The 12,884-nt window shown below is 34.9% G+C and overlaps 1 protein-coding gene across 2 annotated transcripts in view; it reads right to left on the bottom strand.

Annotated features, from left to right (window-relative positions):
• The window catches only part of LOC149490228 (uncharacterized), a 17,267-nt gene extending 6,239 nt beyond the window's left edge, over window positions 1-11,028 (bottom strand). The window contains exons 1-12 of one of the 2 annotated variants that reach the window (XM_089701892.1): window positions 10,881-11,028; window positions 8,118-8,226; window positions 7,557-7,828; window positions 6,708-6,782; window positions 6,060-6,179; window positions 5,233-5,358; window positions 4,654-4,756; window positions 4,075-4,236; window positions 2,816-2,985; window positions 1,812-1,898; window positions 1,264-1,326; window positions 830-967 (exon numbers count right to left, since the gene is read on the bottom strand). In XM_089701892.1, the coding sequence (XP_089558018.1) occupies window positions 830-967; window positions 1,264-1,326; window positions 1,812-1,898; window positions 2,816-2,985; window positions 4,075-4,236; window positions 4,654-4,756; window positions 5,233-5,358; window positions 6,060-6,179; window positions 6,708-6,782; window positions 7,557-7,828; window positions 8,118-8,226; window positions 10,881-10,940 (1,485 nt within the window). In that variant the 5' untranslated portion in view covers window positions 10,941-11,028. The remainder of the gene's footprint in view (window positions 1-829; window positions 968-1,263; window positions 1,327-1,811; window positions 1,899-2,815; window positions 2,986-4,074; window positions 4,237-4,653; window positions 4,757-5,232; window positions 5,359-6,059; window positions 6,180-6,707; window positions 6,783-7,556; window positions 7,829-8,117; window positions 8,227-10,880) is intronic. The other variant, XM_089701886.1, reaches the window with a different exon arrangement.
• Between the last annotated feature and the right edge of the window lie 1,856 nt (window positions 11,029-12,884).

A 12,884-nucleotide genomic window follows, 5' to 3' on the forward strand; every position in this document is an offset into this window, starting at 1 on the left:
GACACCGCCTACATCACTTATGTTCCGCTCACCATTATACAATACAATACAAAAAGATTTATTGCAACCAAACAACACAATGATAAGCTTATACATTCTAAGACACCATCAAAAAATACAAAAATAAAATATATGATGACAATCGAATTATAACTGACATTAATTATAAGCCATATGGCTTAACTGCACGCTCATTTATTTGTTTTAAAGTGAAACGCATCAAATATGCCTTCGTGTGTGTTACGATATTGCTCAAATAATACGGAAAAGTGACTAAGATAACTTTTCATCGGTAATTACCTAACTAGATAATAATTTTTAAAACTTAGAGCAAAAAAATGGCGCACAGATTGTGTTCGTGGTGTCTCCTCCATAGGTAGTAATATTATCTCAATGTTTTTAACGTGTTTTTGTCTGTCCATTGCTATTTTTTCACTGATTATTGTATGTACTTTAGATGAACCGTTTCGAACTTAGACCGTGTATTTTGTAGAAGAAATGGAAAAAAAATATCCTGAAGGATAAAATGAAGTATTTAGGAGAAATACATATTAAGCCATAAAATACAATGTGCGTGTATATTTTAAATCCATACGATTAATGAATGAATTCAAAACAATGAATGAAGTCCAATTTTCGAGCACCAATAATAATTAATGTGTATCTAGAAGACAATTAGCACTACCCAACCCTGTGCAAGAGTAAAACGTACTTCAACTCCACACAAGACTGTGATCTTTAAAACGACCCACTTAAGTAGATCACGCCTAGATTCTCCTAGATCCACTTCCCTAAATAGATCTAGTTTCACCTAGATCTCCCACAATACCTGTACGACGTTACTCCTCACATTATTGCACGCGGGTATCACGGTCACTTGCTGTCCATTTGGCGTAGTTGTGATTATTGTTTGAGTCGGTTGTTGCTGTATACCGCTCGAGTCAGCTTGCATTTGGTTCGCAACCGCCTTCATCCGAGCAGCGTTAAGGGGCATTTTGTGTTAGATTTTATACAATATACATATATAGCAAGTGTTAAATATATTAGGTGATATAAATAAGCATATAGTGAAATGGGAAAAGTGAAAATGCTATTTAGGATATAAATAAAAACGTCACTTTTTTCTACCCAAACCTTTCCCTAACCCCGGAAAAATATATTTTACTGTAATAAAATAGCTTATAGTATATTATAGCATAAATAATGTGACAAATAATTAATCTATGGCCTTATATCCATAAAGCACAATACCAAATAGATTACCTGTAGAGTTATAGTCCCTGGCGTTTGTGAAGCGCTGACTGCGTTTTGTGCCCCTCCATTTTGCTGCACCAAACCAAGCTCAATGTATACAAAACCAAGCGGTTACCAAATTTAAACTAACCAGATATAGCCCAAGAGATAAATATAATAGAAATCTTTTTTCTTTGTTTAAAGTGGATGCAAGGAACAGATAGATAAAAGAATCAAGAATAGAGTACATAGATTTTCTGAGAATACTTATTCTCGTATAATAGAGATTTTATGATTTAATAAATAATACTTTATATATAAATTTAACTACTCAATGAAAAATTTATCATTATACAGAAGTGATTTAAATAGATCTTTAATTCTTTTGTCTGTATTTGAAAGAAAACTAGCTTTTTTCCAAAAATAACCCCAATAGCAGTTTCAAATGTATAGAGAAAAATAAATACATTGAAAATAGTGCAAGAAATTCCCTACTATTATAATTAGCATACTGGCAATATTTACATCAATATAATATACTATTTCAAATACAATAGAAAAATCAATGGGATATTTACCTGTACGTTCCCAAGGGAAGAGATTTGTATCTGCTGAATTTGCCCATTTGGTGTCAACACGTTTGCGACTTGCGGTTGAGCTTGCATCTGGAAATTTCGAGAAAAATATAAATATCAAGAATTGAAGATCAAATCGCTCTAGATACGTTTTGCTAGAATAATATAGAGAAGCCAATTTTTTCACTAAACAATTTTTTTTCTAGTGTTAAAGTGTTAAAAATGCCAAAAATTTACTTCCCTGAAATCTATCTGATGCATTCGTTTATTCAAGTTCCTTAAATTATTATGCTATAAAATGGAAAATTTATCAATTTTGGCTAGGTGCCTTAAAAAGTAGTACCTACCCTACAAGCTACTAGAATAAAGTATTATTTACTGGAACAGTGTTTACTTGGTTTTCACAAACATGTATTGAATATAAAACCACCGACTAATTATATTGATACTCATTTATGAGTATTTATGAGTTGCTTAGTAAGGAAGCATTTTAGATCAAAAACTAACATTTACTTCCACATAGCAGAAGTAATTTTATTATTACTACCGAAAATGTACCCTATAAGTTATGACAGTAAAACGATTTTTGAAAGCTAGTTAAAAAGCACTTACCTCCGCGGTGCATGCACGGGCAAGTACATGCCGCCTACTCCATATTATAATTTTATGTTAGTAAATCGCTTTGCTTTATTCTTAGAAACTCCTTCGCCCGTAGACTTTTGAAGTGAAACTTCTTTACGCGCGTTGAGACTAAAATTTCAAGGTCGCGTTATGGCAATACCGTCATGAAGTAGGGCGACGATTTTGTTATCTTTGAATGTTGCCAAAGAAGTTTCACTTGTGACACGTGTGCTCGGCAGGCCCGCTCACCTGCTGCAGCTGCGGGATGATCTGCAGGTGCGGCGCGTGCACGGGCACGTGCACGGTCTGGTACACGGTGTGCCCGTTGGCCATGCTCACGGGCACCTGCACGGGCACCTGCACCGGCACCATGCTGTATAGCTCACCTGCTGCAGCTGCGGGATGATCTGCAGGTGCGGCGCGTGCACGGGCACGTGCACGGTCTGGTACACGGTGTGCCCGTTGGCCATGCTCACGGGCACCTGCACGGGCACCTGCACCGGCACCATGCCGCCCACGCCGCCGCCGATACCACCGCGCACGGCTACACCACCGCCTGGTGCACATTTATTAGTTTTGTGATGAGAAATTAATGTAAAAAAGGACAAAAAAATTGAATTTAAATCGTTAAACATGGAACTAAAACACGTTATATTAATAATTATGAGTTTAAAAGCACCGGAGATATTTTAAATTATTTTAAGAACAATTAATTTATTCAATTATATAGGACCACCTCCATAAACTTTAAAATTCCGGTAAGAAATTAGTTCTCATCAAAACATTTTCATCAACAAGGCTAAAAACAGAATGAAAACTGAAAGTAACATAATACAATGAGAAACAGCAAAAGCGTTTATAGGAAATAAAATGTAATTTTAATGAACATGAAATATGGATAGAAATAAAAACATCGATTACGACAGTGCATGTACGACAGTAAGTGCCCGAAATGAAATGAAAACACCAAGCAAAGAAACATTGACCACAGGAGTAAGCTGGAGGATTTTTGTTATATTTGGGTTTGCCGTTTGAGGTACTTGAATATTTTAAATGTAGAAATTAAGAATTTAATTGATCAAATGAAACCGATTTAATTCTATTGTTGTAATTCTTTTGTTATTTATTTATATTTCAATCACCTTAGACCCGCAGAGTTTAAGGATATTAGGTTTTTATTTTAATATTATATTAGCAGTTCTTTACACTGCTAAATATCCAGAATATAAGTTTTCCATGTAATTATTTATTTTATTTGTCACATTGTGATTATACATAACATTTCATAAAGACTAACAATATGGCCTAAAGAAAAATGCATATTACGCAAGCAAATTATGTTTTTGGGACGACTTATTTATTATGTTATTCCAATTACAGACAAGTCCCATCCTTTAAACATCAGAACAAAATAACAAATGAATCGTATTACCGTTCAAATAAATTCCTGAACCAATCGTTAATACCTTTTTTCAATTATTTGAGTAACATTTGCGTATTTTATCAAAAACTCAATCAATCAATGAATACCTAAAACAATCATTAAATAATTATTTTGAGTAAAATTTGCGTATTAATGCAGAACAAATTTATTTAATCTATCCAATAAAATTTGCGAACTCCGAACCAATTATTGAATCAGTACCTTGCTCGCCCGGCGACTTTGGCTCCTTACTCTTGTCTTGTACCATCTGTACCGACGGTATCGCGATATTCGTGCCCGGTATCACCATGGTATTACCCTGGTTTATACCGCTCAAGGGTATGGTAATGTTAGTACCGGGTATAGTGATGGTTGCCTGTTGCTCTGCCGAAACATTCATTAGTGAGATAGACCTGCTTGTGCTGGTTAAATGGGGTAGCGGTGAAACTCATCGAAACTGACGATTTTATATATATGTTAAATATATAATGATTTGTTGTACAAAAGAAGAAACAAATAAATCTATACAATTTGAATGACAAAATTTCATTACAATAATTGCGCAAAAGATGGCTTGCAATACAGCTATCTCTATCATTCATCCAGGTAGGAAAGAAAATCTCAGGTGTCCCTTTTTTTCGTTAATTTTAAGGTAATTTAAAATCGTCAGTTTTTATGATACTCGTGATACATGAAGGTATGTTACGGATTACGATAGCAAAGCAAATAAACGAAGCGTTAAAAAGATGACAGATCAGTGTTACAAGCGCAAGAATAAAGCGGTTATTGCCTATAACTTACCTGTGGGCAAATGCATGACATTTTGTAGGAAGCCAGCTGGCAATACTGGCGTTCTGACTAGCTGCCCGTTCACAAGGCTCACTTGGCCCATGGATTGGAAGTTCTGAAACATATAATTGTAGATTTTAAAGCATATGAAAAGTTTATTTCAATCGTTCTTGTCTGCGATTTTATAACTACTTCAGAAAATTGGTGCAGTTTTGTCAATATCAAAAAAGTATTTTGTAACTCTTGCCAATTTTAAAATTCCCTTAAAAGTTGGTTATTTAGTAATCTACACATAAATTATTTTGGTTTCCTCTATACTAATATTATAAAGCTGAAGAGTTTGTTTGTTTGTTTGTTTGTTTGAACGCGCTAATCTCAGGAACTACTGGCAGGGGGGGTTTCATTCCGAAATTTAGGTATGTTTCGCGCTGTGCTACTGATCCTATTTGTAAAAATTCTTTCGGTGTTAGATAGCCCATTCATCGAAGAAGGCTATAGGCTATATATCATCACGCTAAGACCAACAGGAGCGGAGCCAAGCGGGTGAAACCGCAAAGCGCATCTAATTGTTATATAAACAATTTATTATACCTGTGCATGCTGTGCCGGTATGAACAGCGCCTCTTGCCCGTCCACAGTGACGGCTTGCATGGGAGCCACGCCCCCCACCCCGCCCACGCCCCCCACTAGGCAGCCCCCGTACACGCTGCCTTGTTGCTGCCAATGTACGTGGATATATTAAAAATCAGAGTAATCATTATTTTTTGACGTGACAACGTCTTATAATTCGATAGAGCTGGCTGCACGCACGAAAAAACATGACTCTTGCGGCGTTACCTCGCTCTGAGGCGTTCCATGAGGCTTGAAGTGCAAGCGAGAGCGCGGAACGAGCGACAAAGAAGCACAATCGGACGTTGTCACGTTCAACTATCGTCAGTAAACCGACTTTACAGACAACCAATTTTTTTGGATAAAAACTAAACCGCCTTCAAATGGACAAAAATTTAAATGAGATCAACCGGAAGGCACTAGGTCAAAAATAAAAAAAGAATAATTAAATCGGTCACCCAGTAAATATTTCTTGCTGTTATAATTGTGTCTGGAGATAGGAGGCTAGATATTCATATCTACTTTGTACTGTAGTAGAACTTCTTATTATTTGACTGCGCTAGCGCAAAATACAGCACAACTATGCCAAACATGTATTTAAAAAATAATTTCTGTTTTAAATTACTAGATTATATAAAAAAAATAAAAATATAATCATGCCATATGCTCAATTCAATGTTATTATTATAATAAAGAATAACAACTCTTCTTGAATATAAACTAATTTATTACCTTATGAATCACAGCCTGTTTACAACTTCAATCACATTTTAGAAAACATTTTAATTTAAAATTCAAAACGTTCATACCTGCAGTAATTGTGGATGTATTTGTAACAGCGGTTGCGATGTATTTTGGTATGTTGTTCCATCGGAACTCGTGACCACTCCACCGCCCAGTAATGATTGTAACTGTTGCATGGATATCACCTGAAAATTATGAATTGTTATTTTAATAGATGCTGTGTTTCTGGCGCTATGCATGCATATTACTTAAAGTAAGTCTCATATAAGAATTGTATATTTCTCAATAGATGCTTTATTAACACACTAACTTAGAAGGAAAAGCAAAATACCAATAAAGTAATACATAGATATGAAACCCATTTTGTTTTTAACAATGGAAATGATTAGAGATCATCTACATCTATGGCTTTTAAAAACACATGACAGAATGTTAATTAATCCATCAGGCCCCGGAATCACAGACACAATAGAAAATCTATTGTGTCGCGGTCGGATCTGGCCGTTCGGGGCTCAATGGGTTAAATATCCTGTTTGGATCCTCAATTTCGTAGAATTGATCAACACAATATACACAGCAAAAAATTGTTAACATTTTCTATATACTCAAGTCTAAAAACTACCAACAAAAAGTGCCATTTCCTTTCATGTATTCCTGGAATTTTATAATACGGCATAAAATGTCAAAATCCAAAAAAAAACACTGAAACAAACCTGAGGTTGTTGAACCTGGATGCCATTAGGCACTGTGCTTGCTGCATTCACTATGGCTGCCGACAGTTCGTTGCCCTGAAATGTGCAGTTTTTTGTTAATTACAGACACTATTGTCACATTGTGGCAAACCAACAATGACACGGATCTCCTAAAGGCTAAAAACGATGAAAACTATTACCCTCCCAACCGTAAAGCTACCAACATTAGTGTATAGTTATTTCACCGAACTATATACAATTTTTTATACCGAATCCTGAAAAATACATTTATAAAAGTCACAATTTATATACAAATGCTAGAAGTATTTGTCCATGTGCAAGCACTTCATACTTACCAAAGTCCTGGGTGTCCAAACATCAAACCATGCAAAACGAATGCATGCTGTACTTACCTGCATACTAGTTTGTTAAAAGCCCATGGCAACTCGAGCACAGCTCAGAGTGCAAGAGCTAAATATTAGTTAATTGCGGATTATGCGTGATGTTATACTAAACATTGTTATCTTCATGGCAGGAAAGATTTAAAGATTATGATTACTTCTTATGGGACTATATTGTCTACTGTCCTGTCTGTTTTTCTAAGTAATGAAATAGAGTTTCGCAAAGCATTTGAGAAGTCTTTTCTACAGTCACACCCTGTTAAATACTGACCTTCTATTTGAATAAATTAATAATATAAAGCAATTGCAATTTAAATCCTTAACCAGAATCATATAGTACAAATACAGTGGACTAACAAAACAAAATGGAAAAATAAATTATATGTATAATGCCAACTCATGAATAATTCATGCCATGAAGATAATCATGTTCCATAATGATGTCTATCTATTGCCCTGCCTAACTCACCGACAGCCCTTGCGCTCTGAGCTGTTGCACAACAGCCGTGCTGATGACTCTCAGTTGCGGCTGTTGTTGCTGTTGCTGCAGATAGTGTTGCTGCATCGCAGCGAGCGTGACAGTTTCGCCTTGCACTTGTTGTTGTACGAGCTGTGCTTGGACCTGTTGTTGTTGCTGCACTTGCTGCTGCTGCTGTTGCTGTTGTTGCTGCTGTTGTTGTTGCTGTTGTTGCTGCTGTTGTTGTTGTTGTTGCTGCTGCGCTTGTTGCTGCTGCTGTGGGCCTGTAATTTTGAAATGAATATTTAATGTTATGAAGAGTGAAATTAATGTACAGTATTTTAGTGTCGATACTTTCTCACTAATTAAAAGTTATATTTTCTAATAGCTTTATCTATGTATTATGTATCCTAATAATGTGACAAAACTAAGGATGTAAAAACATAGGTGTCTAACACAAAAGCAAAGTGCAACAATTTGAGTAAAATTAAAAATTGACTTTTATAGCATAACATAGAATTACAAAAATAAGTGAGCACTGAGCTATACCAGATATAATACAAAAATACTGACTATAGTGTTGCTGTTCCTTATCCTGCTGGTCGGGCCCCATGTTGGCGGGGCCGAGCCGGCTGCACGTCGCCGCGAGGAGCGCTAGAGGCGATTGGCCGCCGTTACTTTCCTAGAAATATCATTTACTTTTAAATAGACAACTCACATCTACATTAATGTAGACTTACTCGGGTACAAATATAAATACAATCTGTTATTGATTGATTCTATAGAACTTTTACCATACTAACCGGTAGTTAAACAAAAAATAACTCACTTGACAAAATTAATATTTTTCCAAAATTGGTCATATACTGATAAAGTAGTGATGAAAAGACCTGGAGATGTGTAAGTATGATCTCCGACTTGCAAATAAAAATCCAGTTGATTAAAAATAATGTTTCTCAATTTCAGAATGTGCAAACAACCACATCTGAAACGTATCTGAAAGAATTGGTAATCTTGAAACATAACTGAAAGCTTGTATCACAACTTGGTATATTCTGTTTATCTTATTTAACAGTACAAATGTATGTAAGACTAAGACTCCTAGTAAGTGGTAAAACTGACCTACTTTGATTTGTTTTATTTATACAAAAACTTTTATCAGTAAAATTGTAATGTAAAATCAAATTATCCTTTCTATCTCTATATAGAAATAAATTAGTTATGCAAAAACAACACAATGTAGTATGTACATAAATTAAATGATTGTATCAATTTGTATACATCGGTGATTTCCAAAATTGGTGAAGTGAATAAACCAACTGCCAAGTATCCTTGGAAGATTTGATAGACGCCTATATTCACAATAAGGATTTTTGTGTTCGTCTACAAAGACATCTTATTTAGTACTTGGAAATTTGTTATGGTCCACCGATCTACAAAACAACTTAAAAAACATTTCCATAACTTTTGAAAATTTGGTATCAATAAATACCATGTACCTAGGTATAATTAAGACATTAATGATAAAAAATGGATCTGAAATAAACAATACTATTGTAGTATGAACTGTTCATAGCGGACTGAAGCTACATTGTGTTTTTGAAGATTGTTTATAATTTTTATCAGATTGTCTGTGAAGAATTGAGATGTTGGACTTAACTAAACCAAACTCACTCAAACAAATATTATAGAATTCAATCAACTGCAGCAAGGTTTTTGATAGAATAATGTGATCTCTATGTCATACTGGTAGTAGATGTCTTATCTTAGTATCAAGTTTGATAGAATTTACAACTGTTAGATTGAAATATAGATATTTTTGTACCTATTTAGACATAAAAGAAATTCAATATTCTTTGTTGTGAAACTTTTTTTGAAAATTCTCTTAGACTCTTCTCAAACCTTTCTCCCAAACAATATATAAAAAAATAGAAAGTATTGGTTAGAAATTAATTTCAATAAATCTGTTAGTGCTAAATTATTGGGAACTTAAGAGCGTTATTTTTTATTTTGTTCTTGGATCAGAATCAGAAAGGGCGCGAAAATACGTAACTTCATGATAAGTAATAAGTACCTTTGAAATGTAGTTTCCTTTTTCGCACATTTTTTAAAGAAAGTATGTGTGTACATATAATACCACAATTACAGCTGCTTGTGCACGTATAAACGTAACTTGGAGTACTATACAGGAGGACAATGTAAGTTATAACTAAAAATAACAACTTGAAATATTAATAAAATCTGACATTACCACACTGTACGCTAACATAGTCCTTCACTAATTCACTTTAACTTTCAACAAACAGGGAATATGAACATGGGAATACACAATGATTATCTTAATATTCTTATTTACTATCACAGTGTAGGTTTCTCCATTATTTTAAAATAGATAAAATAAATTTTAAAGATTTTAATATAGGTTTTGACTTTTGGTTTATCAATTCTGTTATTTTTGAATTCTCAAATCTGACATTCCAAAAATAAAAAAAGTAGGAATTAGGGATGTGTAGCTGATCATAATTGAACGAATGAAATGTTGCTTCGAATTTTACGATTTATTCATTTCAATCGAATAACAACGACATTAACAATTTGATGAATATATGCATTATTGTACATAAGTGATTTATTAATTACTTGCTAAATTAGCCATAATCAGTAAAAATTGTGTTTTTTATGACAGCATTATATTGGATGGACATTATATTGCATACAGTGTATCGAGGAGGCACTAGTAAACATGTCATCAAACTTTCTGTAAACAGTCAGGAAAGTATTTGTAACAACTATGTAGTTACAGTCGACACGCCTTTTCCTAACAAGTGCCGGGAGCCGGGAGTCGTCGCATTCAAGGCCGCCGCCGCCCTTTGATCCACCCACCTTAGATCGCGTGACTTTGATTTTTACGCACTTATAACTAGGTTAGAAACGAGAATCATAATTAAAATATGGCATTTAAAATTTAGACTACGGTTTTATGGATTTAAATTAATCGAAATCATGAACCTTAAAATGCTTCTGTATAATATAATTTCAATGTAGAATTTATATCTATTTTGGGGTATAATATGTGTCTTTGGAAGTTTGGTCATCATTGGTGCAATTTACATTACAATGACAAAGTTACCACGAGGACTATGCTGACAGTATTTCGGCAAGGGAGTCGCACACAAAGCGGTCACAACCTCCTGCGTGTGGCCTGGCGAGACCCACACGGCCGGGGCTGCACTCGCCCCGCCCTCCCCCTGCACTGAACGACATACGAGACCGCTGCCCGCTAGCGTCCAATGTGTTACACAATAACACTGAATCCTTTCACTTTTAAATATTTACCTTTATGATTTTATCCTCACTAATGTATTCTACCTCCACTTTAATAGGCTCAGAAGACATTATCTACTTTCAACTTAAAAACATTTAAATTTCTTTGTTCACTTATGAAACGCACCATTCTCACGACCGGCCGCCAAGCTGCGGCGAGCGAACTAGTGACGAACGACAACGATCGGCGTCGGTTGTATTCGGAGAACCGCCTCCTATCGCGTTCATAATTTCCAAGTTTTAACTTTGTTTAAACAACTATGAAACCGAGTTAAGTGGTTACAAACCTGCATTTAGACTTTAAACTTTATATAGTAACTCTATATTTATTTGAAAAGACTCCACATTTTTTTAATAATGCTTGAATCACTAAAAACTGTGTAAAGGCCATTATCGCTATCTCGTTCTATTAGAGACAGGTCTTGATTATTGGTAGGCAGCAGCTGCGCCTCTCTTCTCCTCCCCGTCGCGGGTGCGGTGCCGCCGCCGCCCGATAATAATAATTGAAAGTAGGAAGGACGTAATAATGGGTGTATAACCTCGCGCCCGCGGCCTCCTTGGGCGGGCAAAAAATGCACACATGTCATGTTTTTGGTGCGCGGGTTGCATTATTTAGCGTGGCATTGTCCTTAATCAAATAGAATTCCAGTCATAAATCTGATAATAACACTTGTACTTATCGCAGAGTACTATATAAACAATTCTTTGATTCAATTAATTTTGTACTGTTATTTGGAATTAATTAAGTAATCGATCTTATTAAAATGATATCTTATTAAAAAATTAAAAAAGAGTTAACATGTAGAGCCATTTTAGTTAAATTTTTAAAAACCTCATAAAAATACCAAATATCTTACAAAAATATTAACAATCATTGAAATATATTTATTTAATATATTTTTCTTTCCTATGTTTAAAAAAAATTCCTAACCAATGTATCATTATTGGATTTCACCATTTTAGACAGTAATATTTAGTAGTTCAAGCAGCCTTAAAATGAAAGTGAAAGTCGTTCCACGTTTTGTCAAGCGTCTGTTGCTGTAGCCCCAAGTCCATTATGCACGAATGAGCAGCCGCCCCGTGAGAGCATGTATCCCGGGCTTAATTATCACACATATCGTTGAATGAATTTCAACTCTACACCTTAGAGATAAAGCTCAGTATTTGATCTACATAAAAAGTGGATCACGTATTTCTGAGGAAAATAAATGTATGCGTCGCAGCGTGTAAAAAGGAACCTTAGAGGTAATATACACAGTTTATTTTAGAATGCACTTGGAGTTGATTTTACGCCGTTATTAACAAATGATCAACTCTATTATGGGTGTACCTTGGCGTGGCATGCGGTAGTCGAGTGACGTGATAGTGTTTGCGTATACTTAATTAATAGACGAACAGTAGTGATGAAATCATCGCATTGTTTTGCACAGTTCACACCCAAACGATGTTCTGAACCAAGCTCTACATTTTGATCGTTTGTGCAAAATATATTTTGGTAATAACTAGGTTAGATTGACATGAATGGAGAACGCATGAATCATAATGCCATTTCTTATTTACTCACATCACCATACAATAGAGGATTCATATAATTTCTATATAGTAGGTACGTAGGGACCTACCTAATGGTAAAATTAGCCATCCAGGTACCATCTCAGGTAGGTACCTATACCTACTTCCTCATATTTTCGACTAATAAAATTAAACTTCAACGTCTTTTTTAGTTTTTTTAACCACGCCCTATTTTATAAATTTACTCATTCAATAATAATTTAATTCTTAAACTATTTAAAATTCGATTTTCTCCATAAACATAGGTAGGTACCTATAGAGTCCTTATGCAATTCGAGTAATGATTCAGTCTTACGATGACATTTAATGATAATGCACTACGTGTATCACATAACCCTCAATACAAGTCGTAATCAAATTAATCGTTTCCCGCCAAGGTGGTCATGTTCGAGTTCTACGTAGACGCCGTGTGTGCAAAGTGAATGTAGATTTAAAAACAAAATA

Source organism: Colias philodice, chromosome 2 (genome assembly GCF_061535455.1).
Source record: "Colias philodice isolate Cphi_HAF_F1 chromosome 2, ilColPhil1 Martin Lab GWU primary, whole genome shotgun sequence".
In the NCBI taxonomy this organism is placed as follows: domain Eukaryota; kingdom Metazoa; phylum Arthropoda; class Insecta; order Lepidoptera; family Pieridae; genus Colias; species Colias philodice.